The sequence below is a fragment of the Coturnix japonica genome, chromosome 5 (assembly GCF_054131305.1).
Source record: "Coturnix japonica strain WE chromosome 5, WE-NBRP24, whole genome shotgun sequence".
Lineage (NCBI taxonomy): Eukaryota > Metazoa > Chordata > Aves > Galliformes > Phasianidae > Coturnix > Coturnix japonica.
The window spans coordinates 27,438,543-27,465,995 of NC_140667.1; the positions used below are offsets into that span (position 1 = coordinate 27,438,543).

The 27,453-nt window shown below is 44.2% G+C and overlaps 1 protein-coding gene across 20 annotated transcripts in view; it reads right to left on the bottom strand.

Moving 5' to 3' along the window:
• Positions 1–1,990: 1,990 nt before the first annotated feature.
• Positions 1,991–27,453, bottom strand: part of SUSD6 (sushi domain containing 6) — a 68,881-nt gene continuing 43,418 nt past the window's right edge. For 19 of the 20 annotated variants that reach the window (XM_085548976.1, XM_015864724.2, XM_085548966.1 and 16 more), the window contains 4 exons: positions 11,921–12,118; positions 9,390–9,528; positions 8,270–8,691; positions 1,991–6,906 (listed from right to left, as the gene is read on the bottom strand). In XM_085548976.1, the coding sequence (XP_085405102.1) occupies positions 6,881–6,906; positions 8,270–8,691; positions 9,390–9,528; positions 11,921–12,005 (672 nt within the window). In that variant the 5' untranslated portion in view covers positions 12,006–12,118 and the 3' untranslated portion in view covers positions 1,991–6,880. Of the gene's footprint in view, positions 6,907–8,269; positions 8,692–9,389; positions 9,529–11,920; positions 12,119–25,574; positions 25,671–27,453 lie in introns of all 20 variants that reach the window. The other variant, XM_085548975.1, reaches the window with a different exon arrangement.

The following is a 27,453-nucleotide window of genomic DNA, read 5'->3' on the forward strand; positions in this document are numbered from 1 at the left end:
GAACCACGCCTACACTGCGGATGGACGGGAGCGGGCGGAGCTGCCGGACAACGTCAGCAGTGCGGGTGCGCCAGGGGGAACGGCTGAGGTGGGGGATCCATGTCCTCCTCCTCACGAGGGAATTTACGTCAGCTTCGGCTCTTGCTGAATGGAGAGCCAGCATTCAGTTTATAGAGGGTACGAAGAACAGAGGGAATAACAGCAAACAGGATAGACTGGGTTTCCATGGGCAAGCTTGCCCTCAGAGAGGCAACAGAATGAAAGATTAAATAATCAGCGTATAAGCACTTTCATCCATTAAGCTGCTAAGCTGCTCACACCAACAGGCAGGGCCTTGGTAAGCTGTGTCAGACAAATCCAGTGCTCCTTACTGAGAAAGGGGGGAAATAGAGACGTGAAGGGAAATCAGAAAGTCCAGCAAAGAAAAGCAATGATTTAACAAGATGAAAACCTGCAAGGACGGGGGCAGGCTGTGTTTAGGAAGGCTGATCCACCAGGACACCCTCCAAAATCCCCATCTGGAAAGCAGTAACAACATACAAAGGCTCGAGTTAAAAGGTAACCTGATATACGAACTGGCGTTGCAGAATCAGCTAAAACCTGCTTTGGGATTCATCTATACACATGGTATTTAAGGGAGAAACACTAATGTGCCTAATGATAGTAAGGTAAGTTTTAACAATAAGCTGACAGCTTTCATGTGGCAGAGGAATACTCAGACACACATATGGCTCCCACACAGTTCATACAACTGACTTTTAAACTTCAACAGGTAAAACACTCCTGCCAGGCTCTGTGCCCCTGTGGGACTGCTGGGGAAAGGAACAAAGGCCCTCACCCAGCAGGTCCAATGGATTTTGGTTAGAAATGTTTCTAACCTCAATAGCTCAATGACAAACTAGCTCACAGCTGTTTTATTTAAAGTCTCATCGATCTTTCTCTGCTGGGAGCTTATAATGAATAGCAGACCCCACATCACAAATCTTCCATAGGAAACAATGGGATGCTGCTCTCTCTGGAGCTTTGCCCCATGCTATGGGGACCGGCTGTCTCCCCACACAGCTGGAGGCCTGTGTTCCAACTTGTGTTAAAGTTGGTGCTCAGCGGCAGGTGACACTTGGGAAAGCATGGGAGCAAACATCCGTCCTTGAAAAGCTGTGCTGAGCCCACGGGTGCTACTCCCAGGAGAGGTTCCCCAGCACCACATGCCCCTTCACCCAGACCCCTCCTGTGCTCCCTTAGGTCTTAGCTAAGAAGGACAAAACAACATGAGGTCCTGCTTCTGGCTGCTAGCATCACTGCAGCAGGAGGCCACAGGCAGCAGAGCACACAGACAGTGCAGATTAAATAATTTAAAAGCCGTTCCTGGAGGCCACTGGCTCCCACATGGCGCTGCCTGGCACTGGGCACAGAGCTCCAGTTTCAGTATGAAACCACAGTAAGATCAGTTTGCCATGTGGGAATTATTTAAAGAATAAATGGAAATGGAAAGAAGACAGATGTCAGCTCTTCCCTTGTTCAACCTGCCTGCTCCTCCCCAGAGAAAAATTCACCTGCGAGTAAACAAAACTGTCATAGCATTTTTCAGGACTCTGCTTTAAACAAGCTGACCGGGATGATCTCATCTCTCCTTGCCATCCCATCTCCTTCCTTTTCCTATCCCACTACTGACAGATCGACTTAAAAAGCAAGGAGCTCCCACCGGCACACTTGCCTCAAGGGGCAGCGTTACCTTGGAACTTTGAAGTAGCGCACTAACAAAGGACTGCACAGCTTTGAGCCCCAGCTCAAGTGGGAGCCCATTCATCCCTCCTACGATTTCTCTCCTTGCATCAAGTTAGATCCAACAAACCTCAGCTCCCATTCAGGACCTCCCCAAGGCTCCCACCCAGCCCATGTCTCACACCATCCACCCCCCTCCCCCCCATGCTATGTTGCTGTTGCCTTCCACGAAGCCCGAGCAGCTTGAAACACAGACAAAGATCAAAGCTTCACTTCAAAAGAACTTTTTTCTTTTTTAATTTAGAAATGCAGTTATATACATAGAACAATTAAATTAAACTTTGTACAAATATTAAAATACTATCTTCACACCCACCGCAATGTACAGGATACCGGAAAATATCTATAAAATAAAGCAAAATAGAACTGATCGAGTGACATCCTGCACAGCATCAATTATGGTCTCGTTTTTAACCCCACATACACACGGAGTACCATTCTGCAAATAATCCCATAGTGGTGCAATTCAGAATTGAAACATAAAAATAACAAACACATACAGGAAAAGAAGATTAATGCACCAAAGGCAACCAAGCTCTCCTTGCATTCGCACCAGCAGCTACCAGCAGTCTGCCCACCGCACCACAGCACAGCTGCTTCATAGGCAACTTAGCTTCTGTTCTTTTTGAGTTGGGGGGGAAATAAAAGTGAAGTTGAGAATCAGAACTGAAACATTTTCCAGCACACTCCGTTGCCTCTGTCCGTGCCTACCCCAGGATGGAAGCAAAAGCAGAGCCTACGTAAAGAAACGCAAAAGCATCAGGAGCCTGCTCTGGTGGGCACGGATGTGTGGGTGACCTGCCTGAAGCAGTGCTGAACACAGGGCCTGTGTGGGAAACACCCTGCTCCGAACTGGCTGGGAAGGTGTGAAGGACCGGAGGAGGGCTCATCTCCTGTATAAAAATATGCCTTCAAATGAAGCCGGCTGGAGGAAACCTCTGTGCACTTTCAAAGCATTTTATAGAGAATAAATTTTCCAAATAAAACTCTTCGGCAAAGAAAGCACTTCATAAAGAACAAGTTCAGTGTGCAGCTCCCTGGGAAGGGCTGAAGGCTGAGGCTGGGGTGAGGTCAATGTGAAAAACGGATGGGGGTTTATTGCATTCATATACAGAAACCAGAGTGAAATTGATTTAAGCTGATATCTGGAGAGAATAAGAAGGCAGATTTTGTAGAATGACTGCTATCAGAACATGAAAACCAAGCTTTGCAAGCCTGTTCCAAGGCCAGCAAGGAGATCTCAGTGTCCTACTAGTTGTACATTAATACTTTTATCCAGCAAGCCTAAGGGCCTGCTAAACCCAGAGAAAGCACAGCTCCCTTAGAACCTGCTCAAGAAGGCATTGGCTATCATCAGCCCGCAGCATACTTCTCTTATTGGCCACAGCTCTTCCTCACCCACCCCAATCCCTTCCTGTATTCCCTACTCTGCACTGCTCACCACCAATGTGTGGTTACTCCCAGTGGCTGAGCCTGCTGCTCCCTCCTTGCAATTGTCCCCATTTTTTATTGCAAGCAGTGCTTCACATTTCTGACATGCCCTTTTAAATACTGGACCCCAAAATAACTTACCAAAAAAAAGTTAAAAAGTGCTATTTTTATTCTTCCACTGTAATTAACTTTAATGTTCTTTGATTTTATGGGGCCAAGCACAAATGACTCAACATAAGACCATTATATCAGGGGCATTAAATAAGAAACGTATTTCCCTCTGAATTCTTTTAGTCAAGGTGTAGGTGGGGAAAAAAGGTGGAGAAGAACCCAAAGCAAGTCACCCACCCACCATGCTGCATCTTGTGAGGCTGAGCCCCTGCACTCCCTATTGGCACATGGAGACCCTTCTATGACAGCAACCTTCATGACACTCTCGGATGCAACCAACACCCTGTGCAACAGCAGAGCTCAGGCTGAGGGATCCTTACATGTCAGCCCTTGCTCTGAGGTGAAGACAGGATTCTTCAGGTTAGTTAATCTTCCTAAACCTCTGTCCCAAGGGCTTCCCAATCCTCCACAGAACAAGAACAAGCAAGTAACAATCACTCGCTGACAAGTAAATTTAATGAGTCCTTAAACCCTCTCCCCTTCAGAAAAAGTTATCAAGCAGTCCCTGCTTAGGTTCCTCCCCCAGCTGTTCCACCCTCTTTTATATGAGAATATAAAGCACCCTGGGAGCTCCTGCTTCATTCCCCAAGCAGTCCAACAGAGGCTGACTGTAGTGCCTGATCACAAGACCTAAGCCTGCATGCTTTCCTCCTACCTCTGCATATTTTTCCCAATTACCAAAGCCGTTTTCCATAATTTCTGTATGTGGAACAAAATGAAAGCACTCCCCTCTTCTGCACAGCTTCCTTCTTTTCCCACCCAAACAGAATTTTTTTTTCTCCTAAGCTGGCAGCTGCTCACTTTACAACAGCAGAAAGCAGAAGCAGGACCACACAGTACGTGCTTTCTGCAAGCTGAGCAGGCACTCATCCAGGGCAAGGTCAGCCTTGGCAACAGCTTCCAGCCTCATTAAGGGGTTCTTTCACCAAGCCGGTACTGAGCCAAAAGGACTGTTCCTTGCAGGAAGGCAGCACACACCTCACTTCTATCCCCTGATCGCTCAGGTTTGAGTAGGAAGGTCCTTAAGAGTCTAAGAGCAACTCCTGCTCTGAGCTGATTAGGTCTTAGAAAACACATGACTTAGGAAAGTCACGTATTCAGCCTTGCAGTTGCTCACTGTCTTCACAAGCCCTGACAAAACCAGTAGAAGAGAATATTTTGATTTTAAGGTAGGAGCTGAAAACTAAATATGAACATTTCCACTCTCATTTTCTAAAACTCCAATATCAAATGTGTAAACATTATCACTCTACAGTCCTTGAATACAGAACAAAAGAGCCCGCTGTAAAACAACATGGCGTCCTCATCACCTCAACTGAACAAAAGAATACCCAAACCATCCAAACTGGACTGATCAAGTCCTTGTGTTAAGATAAAATGAGCAACAGGGAAAGAAACTTACAAAGCTGCATTCTTAAATTAGTAATATCCCTCTGAAAGGGATAAGGAAAAAATGATTCTTCCATCCACAGGCATGCACTGACCCAGCTGCCCTAGGATTAAGCAGCTAATCAGAAACAGCAGGTGCAGGGCCAGACACTACAGCCAAGCCCCATTTCCAGGAACCAGAGCTAAGCCACAGCGATTATTACTTTATTTTTAAGGTGTTATGTCACTTTTACTAAGTGCTCTGACAGCATCATCCTGGAGCAACAGGGATGAGAATATTAAGGATTGTAAAACAAAAGCGAAGCGGCAAAGAGTAGCCCTATTTACCTGTTCATTGCCACATGACACGTAAGGCTATGGCATTTTGCTCTCTCTGGCTATTTCAGGATGGTTGTGGCAACACACCTGCATTCATGAAGCCAACTTTTCCTGATTAAACCAGTTTCATGGAGCCCAGTTTCCAGACCACCCCTTTAAAGAGTCTTACAACTACCACACTTCTGTGACTGGATCACCTGCCCCAAGTGAAGCTGGCTTGCTGCAGAAATGAAGTCCCATTAACAGCAACCAGGATATTCTGACCTGCTGTAGGTAACTGTAAGGAGCAGAGGTGTACATATTTTTGGATATTCTATTCCCTGCTACCAGAACTTAGAAGTGATCACAATTTACGTTCAGGCTTAAGCTGTGGTATCCTCCCAGTCAGTGTAGCCAACCTTCTCTCTCAGCAACAGGCAACCTGTGTTGTACTTAGAAGACACCTTGTAAGTGCTGTTGACCCTAAGCCAAAATGACGAAGCCCTTCTCTGCGAGCCCACTGAAGCCCATCAGGACACAACAGCAGACACTTGCTAGATAGCAGCCTCTTAGGTAGTATGGAGGGCTCAAGTACCAAAATACCTAGTGCAGCTGGGAAGGTAACTCGGGATCGCACCAGTGGCACTAAGCATTCACCATCTATGCGTAAGTTTTTCTTGACAATCTCAAGCACATGAACTGCTTCCAGGTTACACCTGAAAGCATTACCTCTGCCTGAAGATCTGACCAAAGGAACCTAAGTGTTAGTGTAGAATCACCTTCACTGGGAAAGCTCTGTAAGACACACAATTCACCCAGAAGAGCAGGGCCACAAATTTGGTTCCAGTTCCCAATGCCTAAAAACAAATGCTACTGATTCACAGAAAGGAAGAGCCTCCAAGCTCCCTGCACACTTTCCACTGGCCATTTCCCTAAGGCTTTCCCACAGTCTAACAACAGAAGCTGCTCTGTCACCAAACCAAAGCTGAGAGTGGTTTTATTATCAGTACAGTCCCAATCACAGCCTCAAGAAACACACCATAACCAAGTGGGCTGCACCAGTAGTGAACGAAGGAGGAGACAAAAGTGATTTTTCAGGAGTGGACTCTTACAGAGGTGTGTTTGGAGAAGGGGGCAGAGGTTCCTATGTTTTGGACTTACCAGCCTTCAATGCTCTAGCAATTTTCAACTGTTATTGCACAGCTAAGCTGCCTCGCAGCCTATCTCACTTGAGGTGCTCCTAGATACTACAGGCTGCCCCTTACCTGGGATCCCTCTCAAGGCCAGTTTCAGTCCCAGTGAGGCAGTTTGTCCTGCTCTGTTATAAAGAGGATGCTGGAAGAAGAGCCTGTATAACATATATATATATGTATATATAAACTGTCTGCACCCAGAGAGCAAATGGTTTCAGCCCCTGCACTCTGGGCAACAGAAGGGCTAGAGAGGCTGCCAAGCTGCAACAAGCCGGTGTGAGGAGGAAAAAGGCACAAGAAAAGAGCAGCTCTTCAGAGACTGCTGTCAAACATCTGGCTGGGGAAAAGGAGAGGAGAGCTCAAATCCACTACGTTCCTTGAGTCTCTGATGCATATGGAATGGGGAAGCCAGCGCTGCACCAGCCCCACTGGTGCATCCAGGAGGCAACCTGGCGACATCCTTTGGATCTTCAGCTGAGGGCGTCTCTGCTTGGAGGTATCCAGGACACAGCTCGCGAGGATGGGGAAGGCTGCACAGAGTGCTTCTGTCCTGAAGGCAGGGAGGGAAGAAGGAAGAAATCCAAGAGCAAAAAGGCTGGACATGTACACAGCAGGCCTCATGCTTCCTTCAGTAAGGGAATATCTGACGGTGGGGAGAGAAAAAAATAATTAAAAAAGAAGTCACACTTTTGTCATTCAACATACACCAGAAAAACCACTCTTGCAAGACAGGGTCCCATTTCCATTATGTGACTCTCTTCTTGTCACCATGGCATAGCAGAAGGGACCTCTGGAGGGCCAACCTGCTTCTGCAAGCAGGACCATCACCACCCCCACTCTTAAAAATCTCATATGTCTGGCCCCAAACTGCCCTCCCAGCAGGAAATATTTTCCTAATGCCCAACCTGACTCTGTCAAGTTACACTTCATGTTTCACCAGATTAAGCCCAGCTCCCTCCCAGGCTCCCAACTACCTTGGCAGGCGTCCAGCAGTGCCTGCCCAGTTTCCCCACATCCCTCTTAAACTGGGAGGCCCTTCCTTTTTTTTTCCCCCCCATGACATCACCAAACTCTTAGTTTCTCAAAACGTCCGAGACAAGTAGTTTCTTGCTATGTCTGGGGTGGCTGAGGATACACAGATAACAACTGCCCTTATCTGACTCCTCCAGTAGCTACAGCTTCCTTGTCTTTGAACCATAAGCTTTACGGTCTTATGCTGCATAGGGCAGCCTGCTACTGTACAGGTTACATCAGAAGCGATATGCGTTTCCAGGCTGTGACAGAACATGACACAGTGCAGAGGTAACACACTGTAATAAGTACACTGTGGACTCTTTTGGGTAAGCACCACTTTTAGGTTTCCACTGTTTATATACTAGAGGTTTAATGCCCATCTCTGGACATGTTGCCATTTCCACCCTTCAGTGGAAAACACCTTTAATTGTTTTCATTGCAAAGCTTCCGGATGGCATAACTAAGGCTGTAGGACTTGGCACCACAGAGTTCTACTCTGAGCTACCTACAAGCCAGTTACATCTCTTTTTTTTGTCTGAAGACACAGAAATCTCTGCAAAAAGCAATCTTAGCAGCTTCACATTAGCTCTGCCACTGTAAAGTAACTGCTTCAGGGCAGAACAGCGAAGTTAAGAACACAAGAGTCACTAACCATTAAAGAGACTTGCTCTGGACAGTAAGTTCAAACACATCCCTTGTGTTTTCATGTGTTTTCTCACATGCCTGGGCTGCAGCACTGTGACAGTAAGCAGCTTACTAAAATCATCTAAAACTGAAGAAGCTTAAACATTACAAGGGCTTTGTATTTCAAGCGTACCCTCCCACTTCCACCAACTTGTTTTGCACAAATGCAGCTATTTTACTGCCTTTGCATAATGATGCTTGAGGTTGGTATTTCTGTGCAAATCCCTTGATGAACCAAGATTGAGAAGCAGAACCCCAGCGTACTCTTAAAAGAGTCTCATACAGCACTGCTTGCCCAAGTCACATACCATCTGTGTATTCCTCAGAGGAAGTGAGTGATAAAAGGCTCTGTATGTCACTGCTTTCTGAATCCTGGACTTCTTTTTGTACAGGTCTACTGCTAGCCATGCCAGCTACCCAGGAAGAGGTAGCAGCCTGATGAACAAGAACAGTTTCAGAGCGCTGAGAGCCACTGGCTTCACACAGTCCAGAGTGTCCGGGGGCTTCATCTTCTCTATCAAGCCTACTGCGAACCCCTTGGTCCTGCTGCTGCATCTCTCTGGCTCCGTTTTGCCCAGATCCCTCTGACAGCACAATTTGCACCCGGGAGTCCGAGGGTGGAATGCAGTTCCCTGTGCTGCCATACACTGCTTCTTCATAGGATGGCAAGGCCACTTGGACACCATCCACCATGATAGAGACCTGATCCCCAGACACACCTTGGTCTCGCCTCAAAAAAGAAAAAAAAAAACAAAGGGGGAAAAGTTGAACACTTAAATGTTATAGATATTTTTGTTACCAAGAACCCCAGCAGCCTCCCACCCTCACCACAGCAAAATTACAATGCTCACTACAAATATGAATGGTGGATTACTGAAGATAAGCAAGTATGGCTTTGCAGCTCTACTGTGAACTGCCATACACATGACTGGGGCTGTAATTCAAAGTGACGATGGTTATACTGTCTCCCATCTCATCTGCCTCAGTAGCTATGTCTGACAAAGATGGCAACCCAGACATCATCAGGAGGAGGCAGTGAGGCCAGGCAGTCTGCAAAAACCAGACAGCCCTCTGCCTACACAGGTAGCTCACAGCAACAGGTAAAAAGAATTCAGCCACGTAGCTCTAGAGTCTATTAGAGCAATAGCTTAGATATGATACAGGAACACTGCCTCTTCTTTCCTGAAAACCAGACTGTACTGTTGACAGTCCTTCTCACCAACATGCCCTTTACAATCCAAACATAGGTTCTAGCCTACCTGAAGTTTCTGACTGAAAACAGCCTCTCGTGGGAATTGCCCCTGACTCACAGGGCAAAAGTAGAGAAGCAGGGAAGTAAAATGAAGGCCCAAACCAAGCACCTTGTCGAGTTTCTACTGCAAAAAAACAGGATACCTCGAAGCCTGCCCAAACCCCAGCTACACTTACCTGCTGTGATGGAACGACTTCAGCTTTGGCTGCAACAAAACAAACAGCACAACTAAGAGAAGAATCAGGGCGACAGAGCTTGCAGTGGAAGCTACTATGGATAGCGTGGGTACTCCAATTGTTGGTGGGGAGTCCTTTTCTGCAAAATCAAGAGGAACACAAAATGATTCACTCTTTTAAATTACTGCTGTAGGGAACAAGTAACATTCACATTGTCTTCTCTCAAGAGTTGTACTTGGGTGCAAAGGTGAAGAGCACAAGTTTCTGGTACAGTCAAGGCAGAGCAGTTACCTCCTTCAGAGGAGGGTTCAAAGCATAAGCTGATCCTTCTCCATCAACTATAAAGGAAACGTGAAACAAAACATGCACATATATGTACTTTGGAAAAACATATGGCACACAGAAAAAGGATGCAAGCTGGTCATACACAGACAAAGGGGAAGGGGTGGTAAGGGTCATATTATATTTACATCTGGTTGAACAAGAGCTAAAAAAAATGTCCTGATGTCACCACCAAGGTCAGTAATTGTCTTGCACAAAAAGCAGGATATTCTAAGGCCAAACAACAGAAAAAGTTCCAAATAATGGATTTTCTCAACTAATTGAACAGTTTCCCAAAGGAAGGGAGTGGAAGTCACCTGGCCTGCTGTTATTTAAGATACAAAAGTATTCAGTTTTTTTCTCACACAAACACATGCCACAGGAAATGGAGAAGGAAGGGAGCTGTTGCTTTAAGATGCTGAGTTTTCAGTATTAGATACACATACTCTGTCCACATTATCCCCCCTTGCCTTTTCCTCATCTGTGCTGCGTGACTGTACAAGAAACATTTTGACTTTTAAAGGTCCATAGCAAGGCACAAATACATTAGGAGCTGGCAGAGAAGGGCCTGGAGCTGGCATAGCTGAGCCCTGCACTTCATGCCTAGAATGTCATGCTAGTTCTTTCACCTCCCTAGAGCACATAATTGCCCGTACATGTTCTGTCTCTGTCCTTAATTTATGTCTTTGGCAGATCTTTACACACCTCAGCACCCCATCATCAAACACTACTGTCCATTTCAGGAAGTTCCCATCTATGCAATTCTACCATTTCTTTTTGCTACACTTACCACGTTCTCTGGGGAACAGCTGACAAACTGCAAAATAATTACCATATAAAGAGGAAAAAGAACATAAGCAGAAGAAAAAAGCTGGAGGACCATTGTTCTTAAGCTATAGCCTGGGTATCTTTGGGTATAGCCTGAATGGCATGTCCAAAACAAGTAATAAGGAAAACCTGTTAGCATTTTATCTTCTTTTAGGATTAAACTTATTATTCAATTGTTCTGAAAATTCTCTGGAAACAAATTCAAAAGTAGCTTAAACTGCCCCCCAAGTAAAAACTCCATTTAATACACTTTTCTTCTGGTAAGCAGGACTGAGTAAGTATTTCCATTTTCAAGATTATTCAGGGCACTACAAATACAGACAGGGAAGAAGGTAGGCAATGAAATTCCTTTAGCCCTGAAGTAAAGCAAGCACCATTGTGTAGGAACACCATACAGAGTTCCACTTGCAAAGCCTTCTTCTGCCGCCTGGGTGCAGCAAGGGGAAAAGGGATCAACGTAGAAAGGAAGCCTGTGCTGAATTTGGAAAGCCTCCTCAGGATCCAGTTGCTGCCAGGTGAACTCCCAGTCTCACTTATTTATACGTCACAGGAAAGAGCTGTTGGAGTGGCCATGACAGATACTGATAGCATGTTTAGGACAGGACAGGATGTTCCAGAGTTTTCAGATATGCAGTTAGCTCCAGAAGGGCCCTGTACATGCTTTTGTGTCTATTTCTGATTAAACTAACACATTCTGCTTTATGGATTACAAGATATAGCCTCAGACTGCATGCATCTTGCTGACTCTGGGTGACTGAGCAGTAAAATTCTAACAGCTGGCCAAACTTGAAGAGCAGAAGGATCTTCTCTTTATCCAGTACCCACGCTTTAAATCCAGCAAAGCAGTTGGCAGACAGGAGCTGTACAATTACAATTTTCCTGCAAACCTTTCTACTTTTATGCTTTCATGAAGGAAATCCCATTCAGCTGGGATAGACCCATAAAACAAAAACTGCCCAGCTCTGTGTACTGACATGCATACACATGCGGACAGAAATGTACACCACTGATGGAGGTGCACTGTCAAACCCACCAAGAGCAAAAAATGGAGAGCAGTGAAAATGCTTCAGTTTCAAGGCCTCACCTGTTTCTTGGATGAGAGCTGCCAAAGTAAGATTCCACCTAAGTTACCTGGCTTTACACTACTTCCCACAGGCTTCCCCTTTGCAGGAAGGACTCCACAGTTAGCATCTGATGGGCAGCTACATAAGAGGCATTTCTGATAAAGAGCTATGATTGTAAGCAGCATTTAGAAAACTGCTGGAGCAGTAACCACAGCAGTATGGGTTGCTGCAGCATAACACTGCCTAAAGTGAATCTGAAAAGCCTGTGTAAAGACCAGTGTAATTCTGAATGTCCCGTTGAACAAAATGACTTCTCACCTGGGCTGAGTCTGCAGCTAACTTCCATGGCAGGGTTCCACTCTCCATTCTTACAGGTCAGGTATTTATAGTCTCCTTTCAGCATGTAGCCTTCAACACACAGATACTCTATGACACTGCCTGAAGTCAGAGGGTCGTTGCAAGGACTAGGGTGGCATTTGTAGCCTCCATTCTCAGGTTGTGGTGGCTGGGGACAATCTGGAAAAGACAGAGAGCATCACAATAGTTATCACACAGGAAGATGTCTGCTACATAACAGATACTGTGCACAGATTAACTTCCACCTAAGAACACACACAAGAAGAAAGATTATCACACAACAGCAAAAGATACTGCTTAGTTCCACCTCTGATATGTCTTTTGTGACTGCTAAGTACAGCTTATTTTCCCAGCTATACAATCTAGTTGGCAGGCAACTGAATGGATGATATTTTCACACGGTGACATTTAAGTTTATTACAACAGGAATTCTGCATAAAAGAGGCCCAGAAAATCCTTGATGTCACCCTTTCCCCACAGCAGTTTCACGAGTAACTGGGGGGTGAAGCAAACAGCTGGGCTCTCCAATTAGCCTTCCAATCCTCATATGGAAGAAGGACAAGACCTTCTTCTGAATCTGTAAAACTGGATCAGCTTCTCAAGCTTCACAGAAGAAAATATGTGAAACATTCCTCCAGGTATATTTTGGGGCATGGAGAACCAAGCAACCCACCAACTCTATTCTACCACAGTGTGGTTAGCCAGGCTTGCCCCTAATCCCTGGAGCTTGTGAGAAATCAACCCAGTTAACTGGGTTTTGTGCAAGGCCTAAGGCTGAGAAAACTTTGGAGATACGTTCCACTACAGAACAACAAATCTGCTGCACGGCTACAGTGCAGCTGACCCTTGAACCTAATCATGTGTGTGAATGCATCATAGGCAATGCCTTGTAAATGCCAGAAAACCCTGAGATGAAGTGTTGAGTGAAACCAAAAGCCCTCTGGTATGAGTTCTGCCAGCTTTATAAGCGCAATTCAATTTACTTCTTGAGAGAAGAGGTTAACAGGGGTCTAAGAAGCAGCCTTTCACTAAGACTTTGTTCATGAGGAGATTTATTCTTAAATAAGCTTCAGAGAAGCCACCATCCTGTCCTGGCCCTCCTGAGCACTGACTGTAGCAGCTTCTAAGTTTATTTTTTTTACTGTGACCATTTTCAATGTTGTAATCAAGGCTTTAACCCTTCGCCTTACAAAGTTAAAAGACGCTTTCACTGAAAGCCTGTCCAACGCAGCCCAGTGACACTCACCACACATTTCACATCTAAGCACTTCTGCAGGACAGAGGTGCTTCCTGCTAAATTGCAAGGACCCGCCTGAGCACTAAAAACGTTCTCAATCATACAGCAAAGTACCTCTCCAAACAATGACAAAGAGCTGTGGGAAAAAACCTCTGTTGCCACAGCAGCAGGGACAGCTTCCCCACATCTTTGATGCCACAGAAGGCATCTGGAATCGCTTAGGAGCCATCTGAGCCCCTTGCCACACTGCCTCGCTTCAGCAGGAATTTTCCCACACATGCACACAAGTTTCCCATTTCCGGACGAGCCCAGCAGGCTGGTCCCTCTGTTTTAAGGCCTTCATTAGTCAGCAGATGAGATGTGAAGACAAGGCTAGCATGGCTTTCTGCAGGAAGCTTGTCCCTTTGGGTGCTGCAGAGGGTCACACTGAACAATATGTACTGTTGAAGCCCCTCAATCAAATCTTAAGTTGGTAGAGCCATAGAGCTGCTGTTCAGAGGGCTGAGGAATGACCAGCTCAACCTGACCCAATAAAGGAAGCTTGCTGTTTCTCAGCAGCATTCACATGGTCTCTGCTCTCCAGCTGCAGACAACAGAGCTCTGTCACCCACGCGTGCTGAGCTGGCACTCACATATACAGCAGCGGAGCTCTCAAAGGCCTACAAATACCATAGCATAAGCAATCCCATGAGGCCCTTATTTAGCCTCCTTGTGCAAGTGCTTTAGGACCAGATCTGCAGTTACGCCACTGCAGTCTGGTTTGCTCCCCACCACCTGCACAGGCTGCTCAGCAGCAAAGGAGAGGGGCAGCTGCTCATTATGTACTCAGTCCCTTGACCTAGAGCTGTCCTTGCTCGTGAAAGCCGCAGAGTCAGTCACCCCCTTTTCTTCCTACATCTCCCTGAGGTCATCTGACACCCAAGAACACCACAAACACTCTTTAAAATAAGAGTCAGAACAGGCCACTCCTGGCCACACACATGAATGTAAGATACAGGCAGAAGGGAAGAGCCATCTATCAGCAGTCTGGAGCGTGGCCATGCTGTGAAGGGGCAATGCAAGGTTTGGGAGCGAAGAACCAGCATATGCAGATACATTTTGGCAAGTTTTCATAAGCAGGTGGCACATGGTGGATACATGAAGCTTCCCAAAAGGTTACAAAATTCCTCTTAAGTTGTGGGAGACTTAAGAATAGATACTGTAACCAGACACTCCCTTTCCAACAACACTGGCCTAGATTCTCAGTGGTATTAGCATGTATTTGAAATACAAAGAAACCCAGAGGAGCATCATCATGTCTCTCCTTGAAACAGGTGGTTCTCGGAAGTACCCCAGAGCTCCTGAGACATCTTGAAGCAAACACATGTGCCAGGCACTGGGGAAAAATAGAGGCAAGTTAAGAAGTTATTAACTTCCTAAGGGGTTACTGACATCCCAGGTTTGCACTTGTTCCCAACACCATCATTTGTCATGACCCAAGGATGCAAGGGGACAGTAGATTTGAACATTGCAGTCTTTTGCACAAAGAAGGGAGATCTCTACTCCCCCTAAGGCCCAGTCTCTAAGAGATACTGAAGTTTGCCCTCTCCTGAGATCTATTTCTATGATGAAAAGACCAAAGAAATCAGCTTTGTGGGATGACAGAGTGAAGGGGTAACGTATTCAAAACAGAAGAAGCACAGCTGAGCGCCAAACTCTGCAAGCAGAATCCAGAGATGAGCAGATTTCCCAAGCCCATTCAGGATCAGACTGTTGTGTCAAGAAATAAGCACAATACAGCCCATTTGCACGTATAACATAAAATCAAAATATACTTAAATGTGACCAGACCATTACCACAGATGCATGAAAGCTCCACAGCACTGACACGCTTTGTGCAGACACATTATACTGCACCAGCATTGACAAAGGCATCTCACCTCAGCTGTGGTTCTTTGCACTCTTGTTGTTTCTTGTTGTAAGCACCATCTCTCAGATCCCAGCAGGGGTCTTATATCTCTTTCTGCACCAAACTCTCAAACTGTATTTCAGCCACTCACCTCCTTTGCTGAGTAGTCTGACCCCACAGAGATGATGAAAACCAAACCCTCCTCAATGTAATACATTCTTACAGGAAGGCAAATACTAATCATCATCTGCTGGAGCACATAACTAGGTTTGTATCTAAGCGATAATAAACCACTGCATTGCTCACCTTACGTAGGTGGACAGATTGGGAAAACATTGCTCAACAAAGGGATGCTGTGCACTGAACATAGCAGAATTTATTATACTTCCCCACAGCAAGGTACAAAAAATAAAAAATAAAAAAAAAATCACTAAAGGTAGTACAGGAACAGTTTTGACTAATCAAAGTTGAGGCTCATATTATAGCCAGTCCATATTCCAATAACTTTAGGAGGAAGCAGGACTAGGCCTCATGTCAGCTCCTCATAGACTACATGTGTGTTCCAGCATGCTTGATGATCTTCATGGCAGCATCCTAGGAAGCTTATCAGTCCACTGAGAAGCATTTTGGAAACAGCAGGGAGGAAATTATGTGACTTCTGCTATCTCCAGCAGGAAGCTAGTCCTTTTTTAAAGAGAGGTGGCTAGGATTGCTGCCCAGCCTTCAGATTCATATGCTGCAGATCCACAAACAACCCACCCCCACCTCGACACCAGGCAAAATGAAACCCCACTGCCAGCATAGAAAACACCTCCTCAGCTGGCTACTTTAATAAGTGCCCAGTTCAGATCTGTTAGCATCTCCTGGCCTTCCATAGGTAGATCAGAAGCAGAAAATGCTAAGCTGATCCTCTTTGTTCTTCTTTTTCCTCACCTTCAAGGTTTACTCCATTTAACTGATGTTATCAAGACTCAGAAGAAAAACATCCTACAAACAAAAACCACTCTCCTGGTCTAACAAGCTGTATACTCCCCTGGACAGTCTGGCTAAACCTGTCGTGATTGTTTCATACCAGTGCCTAAGTGTCCAACCTGGTGAGCAAACAGCTTTGTGAAAGAGAACATGGAAGCACCCAGTTACAAACTGTTCCTGTACTAGAGGCTGTATGATTTGCTCCATGGTGCTGTTCATTCTCTCAGAAGGTTGATGCTAACTTTATTGTGCTATATTGGCTTCCCTACAGCAGGATTTTCACTGAGCAGCTTAAGGAAGATTGCCTTCCCTTTTTGTCTCAGTTTATGTGTCCTGTCACACAGATGAGTTTCCCCTCCTGGCCTCAGTCTCTGCCTCTGCCTGTTTACCTTATTTGCTACAGAAAATACTGCAGAGGCAAGGATTGCTTCCCCACGAGCCTCTGATTCTCTGAAACACAGCCATCTTTATTCTCTCAGGCAGGACTTTCCACTAGCTATAGAAACAGCACTTCTAGAAAGGCATCCAAAATAAATACAAGATAGGGATATCATCCAATTACTTGCCCCTGCTGCAGAGGCCTCCGATTTTAAAGTTGGATAATTTGTGAGTCTGCATCATCTCAGTAAGACAGAAGGAACTGCAAAAGCTATTACTAACTTCTGGCAAGGATCTTCAAAAGCCCCAGTCTCTAGGGCACTCTTGAGAGTAATCCTCCTCCTCTACTCCTCTCAGCCTGGGTCCTGCCAGTTAAATGGGCGGTCAGAAACACCAGCTGAAGCATTATGCAGACGCTGCCCTTTTTCAGCACCTCAGACCCGAGGTTCAAGTTCAATTCACACCACACTGAAAATAATAATCAGGTTCACTGCTTCTCTCCAGTTAGTGCCCTGAATTGGCCTGCAGCAATAGCCTTCCTTTTTTTCCCCCCTCACATGTATTATTTAAGTTCATCTAGACTTCTTTTTTACAGAATATTTTGGTTTTTTTACAATACAAATGTGACAGCCTGATGCAGGCAGCCAGATGGAGGGCTGGGAACGCAAGTCGGAGACCAGCAGTAGTGCTGGTTTTGGCTTGTGGAGGGTCTGGTAATTCAAACAGAGTGCTGTCCATGGATCCTACTCAGGAGTGGCACCAAACATTAGTTTCGCCTTGGGAAGCCACTGAATGAATTTTCTAGCAAGAGCTCTGTCTGTATTTGCTATTTGCAGAAGAGACATTGTTTTCTCTCTTTTCAGAGTTTCAATTATCACCAGCAGGGCAATACCTGACCTCTGCACTAATCTCCTGGTTGTTTGGTAAGCCAATAAGGAAACAATTTAACCCACCCTTTGCCCGTTCCTGGATCTCTTTATTCACTGGACTATTCCCAACCTCTGTCACTGGTATTCAGAGAAGCATGAATGCAGCCCAACCAGATAAAAGGCGTCACTGCTGTCCTTAGCCACAGCAGTGGGGTAACCAGCCAGAGTTGCCAAGCTCACTTAGCAGCTTCTTGAGCAACAACAAAGGCAACAGACCAGCCTCCCAGAGCCTGCAGACAGACTGGAGTGCCTCAGCTGATACCTAACACAACAAACTGCAAGTTCTCATGCAAATCAAAACCTGTTTGGTTTTTAAAATTTAAGCATTTTCTGCCCCCCTCCTGGATAAGTGATTGTTTCATACCTTGCCAGATCACTACGGTAGGGCAGACCCCTACCTACCAGTGTGATGAACTTAAAAAGAACTACATACCTGAGAGGAAAAAACAAACACAACAGAAAAACACAAATCTAAAGGAACGCATACAACCAGCACATTATTTTCAGCATTCCCTAGTAGCAGATAGAAATCTATTGTCCATGTTAGCTTGTTTTCTCAGGATGACTTCATCCATGACCCACAGAGTCTGGGCTTGCTGCCTTGTGTAGGAAAAATACCATATACCTATTTGATTCAGAGAGCACACTGGCCAACTACAAGACTTCTCTAACAAGAGCTCCTGCTGTGTCATTCTCTGGGGCAGAGAGGCACAACCAGCACTACTGCAGCACGACAACAACTGCAGAATAAAACTTTTATTGAGCTCCTCTCTTTGGGTCAAGACTTTTCCTTATAAGCCAGGCCCTTCAGGCACGTGTACATCTGGGCTTGTGTTTGGTTCCAGGACTCTTCTGCAAAAAAGATGATGGCATGAAGGACCGGCCAACTTTGCTTTCTGTGTGAAACCCAGACAGACAACATCCTTGTTTCTCTCTCTTCTGTCATGCACACAGAGTAGCCTATACACAGCAGAAAAAAACTTGCAGAAACCTCTTCTTAAAGCAGCAGTTTAATTTTAGCAAGAAGCAAGCCTGCATCAATTTTTATCCAGCTTGCTACATCAATAAACACCATCTTATGCCAAAGCTAAACCGTGTCCCAGGCAGCTGGTTTGCAGAGAAGCACCACCTAGATAGGCTTTGATCACACTGCTGCATCTTCCTTCTTGCTGAGAAAGCAATGACAAGGAAACGCATGAGGCAATAAATGCAAAAACCAGTCACCTCCACCCACACACTCCAGCTGGTCAGAGCACAGCTCCATTCCTGAGTGCTAAATACCTTCAGGTTTCCAACCAGTCACATTTGCCTGGATGCACTGAAAAGCTTTCAGCAGCACAGCAGTTTCCCCTTACACACAAGCTGCTCCTGCACTGTTCTCCTTAGTTCAGGCATTCAGATTAATACCAATGTTAGGCTAGGAAATGGCTTATCGAGAATTTCATGGATAAACGTCACTGCAGGTAACAGCAGGTCTGTGCTGAACACAAAGAACCTCATGCTTTGGACTAGAATTTCTCCTAGCAGGCTGGCTCTGAGAAGCACTGCAATGATCTGCAAGTTGGTTGCACTCAGGGACTTGTATTTGAGATGCAACCCTCTTCCAACATCCAGCATTTAAGCCCAAGTGAGATTAACTTTAACTGCAGTAGACGTTTGTGTGTTATTAGAAAGCCTCTGCCATAGGGAATGGATAGGTCTTCCAGGAATTAAACATGCTCTGCTGACCTTCCATGAAGCTCAGGAGATTATTTCCTCATTACTCAAGTGTGCTAGCCTGCATGTTTTAACTATACACATATACACACAGAAGCTACAGATACAACACCTGAAAAGAGATCCAGACTGAAACAGTGGCGTTTCTAACCAGAGGCTAAACATCCGCACCATAAAAACAGACAATCAGATGACCAAGATTTCCACTGATCTCTAATTTTTTCCTGACGGCGATGGGGCCTGGAACCAGGGCAACAGATTTTGACCCTTCTCCTTTCTAGCACACTGGCTGTCTCTAGCACACGAGCAGATGGGTCATTTCCCAGAGGGGCAAACCTGAGACGGCAGCTGCTGTCAGAGCCCAGCCACAACAGCTGAGGCTAAAGAACCTCTTTATATGCTACTTACAGGAAGCAGAAGTCAATAAAAAGCCTCTATTGTGAGCACACACATTTCTAGTCGACCCTGTCCCTAAAATATTTTAAGCCTTCCTAAAAACATACTGCAAAACATAACTCTCCTTTGGGCTCAGTGTATTGAGCAGAGGCCAAAGTCCACTGAAAAATCAGCTCTCTGTATTTACCGGCCCCACATGCTGCTTACTCTGAAGTCAGTGACAGCATATCAAACTGAGCAGGGCAGGAGCCTTTACTGAGACGGTAGTCTCCCCAGCAAGGCCATACTCTGAAGAGGATGCTTATTTTTCCTAATATCATAATATGGGTAAATGAGAAAGAAACAAAGCAAAGAGGTTTGTATATCACATGTAATCATATAGCTGTGCATTTATACAATTAGACACAAGCACTTACACAGCCATCCCATGTGTGCCAAAGTTGCCTTTTAGTTTTCTTTCCCCCTCTTCCTCCTTTCCTGTTGTCCCCCTCCCTTTTCTTCAGGGCAGGGGGAGAAAAGAGGAAGAAAGAAAAGACTAATTGCAGCCTTCCACCAATGCAGTCACCATCTGGTAACTCAAGGGACACATGGAGCCAAATTATCTTAATTAACACGTTACAACAGTATTTAAAAAAACTCTATGCTTATTAACACTCAGCTGTGATTAGTCAACCATGGAGGAAGCCTGCTAATGCCACATTAATTATGGGTCTTGTCTTCCTTTCCATTATAAATATGATTATATTTTTCCAGTGGCTTCTCTCTCTCCTAAAAAGAGCACCATTGGCATCAAATCTTGTTCTTAAATGCAAATTCTATTTACATTCTACTAGAGTCAAAATGTTTAGGCTACATGAAGCTTCCACTGGTGCTTCGAGGCTGCTACAGACTTTCTTGATATAAAATGCAGTTTTCTGTTTGCCCCTTAGACAGCTCTACTTCATTTAGACAAATCCTTCAGTAAAAAAATCAAGCAGATAAAGAACTATTTTGTGTCTTTCAAATTCCTTTCTCCCTCCAAAACATGGACACAAACTTCACTGCACACTAGGCCAGATACAACAGGATGAAATCCAGAGCTAAAAGAAGAACCAGCTGGTAACAACAGAGCACAGTGGCTCTGAACAGTCAGTCTAACAAAGAAATCCACTCTCCCAGTGGCACAATGGAGATTTCCAAGTGACATGCATTTCTTTTCTTCAAGCCTTCCAAGGCTGCTTCTGGTCTCCCCATGCCCTCTTCCAGCCACCCTATAATTACTGCCACATGTTAGGAGAAGGAAATTAAGGAAGTGTTCTAACAACCTTCAACAATCTGCAGAATCCAGGATTTTACTCTTGAAACCCCAACCCTCACAATTGCACGAAGAACACCCAGGCAGGTTTTATTTTCTTTCCTCTCTTTCAATAATTTAATTGAGGGGAAGTCCCTAAGAAAGCTACATAGGCTTTAGACTGAAGCTCTTACTAAGAAATGCAAGGAGCACAAAAGTGTTCACCACACTGGACAGGGGCAGTTAACTCACCAGGGGTCTCCTTTCCTCTCACTGGAAGCTCAATCAATTCTAAACCTTGTTTTACATTGCAATAAGGAAAACATTACTTTAAAAAGATAACAGAATTGACAAAATAATTTGATTTACTTTCAAAATGGGAACAGGCAGTAACAGCACCTTATTTAGTAGATTTAGTAGAAAAGGCATTAGCATGGTACTTGAAGTCATGTAACATCCAACTGTCCTCAATTACTGGGCCTAATTTTAAACTCCAACTTAGAGCTTCCCACAGCGTTTCTTTCTCACTTTGTCCCTGCTCATTTCCTTCCAGGAATGTACAGATCTAAAAATTGCTCATAATTCAGAGGCAATCTGCACATTTACCCCGCTGTTTCCTTGGCAATTCATAGGTGAGTTTTCCATTTGGGTATAGTAATAACCCAATGGTGTCTTCTTAGGATGAATGCCTGACAAACACTATGGGCTCTGGTGTCAGGAAAACCACCTACCTCTTCAGCAGAACCAATGAGAGACAATAACCTAGAAAAGAACATAATCATTGCATGCTCGTGCTGATTTTGAGCACTAGATTCTGAGACTACAGAGACAACAGATTTGTGCTGACTAGTCTGACTGATAAATAAATCCCACTGTTGATGCTTAGAGGGCAGCTCTTTGAGGAGAACATACCTTAACAACGCAGCAGAGCAAAACACCTCTACTACCAAGAGACCTGCAATTTAGCCTCAGGAGGCAGTCCATATGCATCACAGTTGGTAACACTAGCAGCTGTAGGACTCCACTGCTCTCCTTTTACCACAGGGTAGAATTCAGAAGTTGCTGCTAACCTACAATACACAGCACTGGGCTTCTCCTTACCCAGGCCTTCCTTCTAATCCCAGTTTCGCCATAGCTCACTTTGTGGCTTGGCACTGACTAAGGTAGTCCTTACCAGAGAGATCGTGGACACCCAGAATTTTAGAGTTTAGAAAGAAGCCCTGTCTTCCTGAGCTTGCATGAGAAGATCCCTATGCTAGCCAAGTTGCTTTAAAGCTCTGCCCTGGTAGGCCTCCTTCGTTCACTAATCAGCCTTTTGCAGCAGATTCATTTTTCATCCTTTCAGCAGCAGCAGCTGTTGCCTCTGACTCAGCCTATCCAAAAAGTACTAATATGGAAGTTTGGCCAAGGCAGATCTAGTAATGGCATGCACACAGGAGACTGCTTTGTGCTATGTGCTGTTCTACTTTAATCTGTGTAGAAACCTAACAGGAAAGCCCAAAGCCTTAGGTGGCTGAAGTTACAACTCAAGTTGCTCTCTGCATTAGATCTAGTTTTGCAATGGTGTGGTGAGAAAGGAGTGCAATTGTGACACTTAAAGGGCTTTTTGTTGTTCTTTTATTTTTTAAAAAACATCAGAGAACACCGGAGAATACTTTTTCATTCTGCCAAGCCATTTTTCTTCTGACTTTTGGCTCTGTTCAGGACCATTGAACAAATCAGAATCTAATATCTGGGCAGATCTGTTTATCCTTTAAGAATGACTCATCTCTGCCAGGGGCCTTGTCAGAACAGGCACTCAAATCATTTACCACTGGCTGGGTAGAACTGTGAAGAGTTATTAGTCCTGTCTCGCTGGAAAGCCTCTCAAGCACACTTCATATTTTCACTCTAGATGTGGTTAGGTTAGCTGTAAATATTAGGTCATATTTTCTACAAGCTTTACAGGAGCTCAATATTGCAAGCAAGTTCTCTGCACAGTCTGGCAGGAAAGCAAGAATAGCCCCACTGGGACACTCCCCAGGTCATTCCATTCAAAGCTGGAGGCACCTCAGACTACAGAGTGACTGAAGTACTATACATGGCAAACGTGGCTTTCTTAAAGATGAGTGTCCTATAGCCTCCCAGCTACACTGACTGCAAGTTGAACCACTCACATCTTGATTTCCGTACACCGCTTAGCTGAAACTCAAAATGGACTACATTATAATTCAGAAAGCTCTTAGAACGAAGTTGAAGAACCAAGCTCCAAAATAAAGGAAGAATTTTCTTCTCTTGACAAGAGCTATCTATGACATGTCTTTCTAAATTGCCCAATATTTTAACAGCGTTGAGCAACATAAGCACTCACAAGGTGGTACCAGGAGAGGTGGTGTCAGGCCCTGTATAACCTGCTCTGAAACTCAGCAGCTACTTGGTACCTGGGCTGCTCTATACACTAGCAATGCAAGTAACTGGAGAATATTCAGAAAGAGGAAGATAATTCAGTGAAGCTATTGTTAAGTTACATGACCTAAGTTTGAACAGCTAAAGGCACCAAGTTCTGAAGGGATGCTGCTGGTGCTTTGATCTACAAGTCACAGAAGCCGCCCTCAGTGTTCACAGAGCATGCTAAGTCCCACACATTCCACCCACTCAGATTCAGCTTGGGATCAATTGGCATATCAAAAAGTAAACAGCAACTTAGTATAACACTTACAGACATAGCATATGAAAGAATTCAGATTTCCAGTTCTCCCTCTTGAGAAGATTGTTTCATTATACAGCCATAACAGCTTTGAAGTGTTTGTTTTACAGTTCCATTTTCCAGGTACCTACCAACAGCTCCAAGCAACCGCAAGGATATGAAATTGCAAATTGCCTAACAAAATGTATTAGGAAATTGTCAAAAATATACCTCGTAGCAAACACAAAATCTTCCTTTCTGTCTTTCTGGCTCCTCATTCTAAACTCCCACACGGTAAACAAACCTAAACCAAAACAAACCAGGCTTGGAAAAATGGTTCAAAAACCAAGGTCTTTTCATAGCTGGTAACAAGTGTTCAGAAAAAGTGCGTAAGAATTCTCTCTTTGAGATGCTACTTGCTCTTTGACACTTTCACTGTAGCCATTGGAACTGAAGTACAGGACAGTCAAAATAACCAGCTGAAAAAGCAGATAATAAGGCTAGAGTAGGGACTACTGAGATATGACCTATTTGTAGCTCCAGATATGACAAAAATTCAAGAAGAGATGAAATACCATTCCTTTCATTTGACTAAAAAAATTATAAAACACATAAGCAAAACCCCATACTATAACTATTTTTAAAATAAAATACTCATAAAAAGGGCCTAGGTCCCTACCCCCCTCCAAGCCCTGCTATAACTCAGACCCGTCTCTGTGCTCCTTGCTGAGCTTGAATGAGAAATACAAGGCTATAGATATTCTTTGCTCCTTATCTATATTCCTTGGTCATACAGAAAGACCCCCTTCTTTGTTTTGTAGCAATAAAAATATCAAGTTAAAACAAAGAAAAATAAGGGAGGTGTAGGGGAGAAGCAACCCCTCTCATTACACGTTTGATCTTTACCTGGTGATGTTGGAAGGCAGAAGGTGTGACAGATACAGATACTCAAAGATGCTTGGAGACCAGAACTCCGGTTCCTACCTGGTGCCACAAAGTCAGCCACAACACATGCCATGGCTGTAGCAACAGTGCCTCCTCTCAGTACAAGCTGAGACATTGAAGAGTGATGCAATGCAGCATGGTGGCTGGAACTAAAGCAAAGGCACAGGGGCATAGGCCTAGACACAAATTCCACTGCTAAGTAACCTGAAGTTTTTGCCTCCTTGCCTTGGCTTTTCTTTTCACAAAGCTTTCCTGTCTGCCTTTGAGAATATAGAAGTTCCAGAAGTCTACAGAACCCCATGTAATGACTTAGGGTTCTTGTCAAGGAAATTAATTACACTGGTGACAAAGATTTACAGATTAATTTGACTGCTGTAATATTTGGGTCTTTTTCCTTATGAAGAATGCCAAGCCAGATGCAGAATTTCACAGTTCAGTAGTTCTTTCACAGAGGTCTCTCCAGACAGGAATTTTCTTCAGCCTTTACTGCAATAAAGGAAACCAAGACATGGCTAGGGACACATACGCTGCATTACTGTCTTGCAGCATTACCACCTGGTTTTAACTCAACAAAACTCCCTTTCCTACTAGCTGGAAGGGGTTTTTTTGTTGTTGTTTGGTTTTGCTGTTTCTTGGAGGGGGTTGGAGTTTTGGTCTTATGTGCATTTTGATGTTGTTTGCGATATTTCATTAAGTTTAATTTATTATTTTGAGGTACTTGCTCAGCTCTCTCCAGTGGATTCCTTCATCTGCATATTATCTATACAGCACCATCCATCACATCAGAGCAGTTACAAGGACAGCGAGAACATTTCTCAGTACAGCATAAAGTTAACAAGATAACAGTGTTGATAGTAATAATGTTTGACTTGAGTTTTTGCTGCATTAAGTAGCCAGATTCATACCCTGAGGTCAGCATTTCACTTGGATCAATCTTGACTTGGCCAGGCTAAGTCTAAATGATACTGTCACCACTTCAAGGGACTAGACCTTGGGGTCTAAGACATTGCCTTATTGACATGGGAGTTCAGGTTCTTCCAGACAATTCAGCAGATTTGCAAATGCTGTTATAAAACCTTGTTTCTTTGAACACCGTAATAGCCCAAACAACACAGAGTCATTTTCATTCCTTGTTGTCCTACACACTTTCCAGTCAGCACCAACAGCATCAAGCTGGAGACATTTCAAGTCTCTCTTGAGCTTCTCACAGACTCACCATGCTGTCATTTTTCTTCATAGCCCTCTTCCACACATCAGAAAACTCCTGCTAAGCTCCCTCACTCCAGACAGTGGTTTCTCCAGCTTCAACTGCCTACCTCCATAAAAAGAGATGGCACAGTTACTGCATGCTTTTGTTGCTGTTGCAGCTTCTTTTTTCCTTTCTTTCTGTTTTAAGTATCTACCTGCAAAGACAGTTTCTGTATCTTCCAGTTTCAATGATGTTTAGGTGAAAATATTAGTGGATGCTAACAGCATGCACTACATCACTACTTGCTATGTTTTGTTCAAGTTGTAAGTCCAAACAGGACAACGTTTCAAATTTGGTTTCAAGAGGTGTAGAACCACCTCACATCTATCAGGAGAGACAGAAGACTTCTGAACAAAAGCCTAACTTAACCTTATATGACTTTACTTTTACCAATACAACTCTTCAATATTTTGAGAATCAAGATGAAGTGGGAGGGACAGATTATTTTAAAATATAATTATCAGAGTATGAAGGAAAACTTTGGTGGGTTTTTGTTTGGTTTTTGTGGTTCATAGTTCCCTAGAACATAAAAATCTTTTCTACACACACACATATATATATATATACTACATAGATATCTACACAAAATATTTTCTACACAGAGAAAATCTCATATCTATAGATACTGATTTAGCAGACAAAAGATTTCACAATCACCTTCTGACTCACTTTGAATGGGAAACATTAAGTAAGAACAATAAAGACAGTAGGACAAATTTAATAATTTAACTACAATTCCACCCCCCCAAACCACACAAGAACAAAGCAGACTCAAGAAATTCCTCACATACAAAAAGAGCTTTTAAAATGCTCCCCAGAGAAGGATACAAGAGAGGGAACTGTTCCAGCATGCCTTAATGCCACCAGAAGTTCTGCACTGAGCACAGATTGGGAAAAAACAGTGAACATTTCCAGCTTCTGCAGAGCTGGGGCTGGACCTTGGAATAGTGCCGAAAACACCCCAGGGAGACTTCAGACAAACACAGCGGGACCCAGATCTGCCTCCCACAACATGTGATTCATATGGTAGGAAGCAGAATCCAAATCCCAGTTCTTCACCAGCATCAGAGCTCCTATCTTACACTCCCTCAATCTTGAAAACAAATGAACAACAAAAAACAAAACACCCCTCTGTTCCCCCATGGCCCCCTCTTAGAGTGTTCATATTAACAAATCACTTCCTGTGCTAACTAATGCAACCTGCCCCCTGCCATTCAGTTGTACCTCCTTGTCCCTTAAAGAACTATTCTCCATGAATTCTCTGCACCAACAAAGTTTAAACAGGTGATTTAAAAGTTAATGCATTTTTTCTTTCTCCCTGAAGCAGATGTTCAATTTTCTCCCTCTGGATTATAGCCTGGAATGGACCAGGAAGAGTTTATCACTAGACCAGTAAAGAAAATCCTAAGGAACAGTATATATAAGTGCTACACAGTCAGTGCCCCTATACCACCTGTAGGAGTGTAGCATCTCTATGACAGGCTGCACTATGCAGTCTCTTCAGCTGTTCTAGAGATCTCAGTCTACCAGAAGGTACACACACAGTGCTTACAGGTTTCTCAGTAGCGGAACAAGAGCTTCTCATGCAGCTTTGAGATCTACTCAATTGTACGGTTCAACCTCTTGCCACTTTGTGAAGTTTCTCACAGAAAGGAAATAGAAGACTCAAGTAAAATACACTAAAAATAGCAAAAACGCTGGTTCCCTGGAGACACACTCTTGGGAACACTGCTAGCTGCAATGTGCAGATTCCTTGAGAACATTTACATAGGCAATACAGATGTCTGACTTCTGAGATCTAGTGGGAAAAGCTACAGGAAAGGAAGTTACTGTGATGCTGATAGAC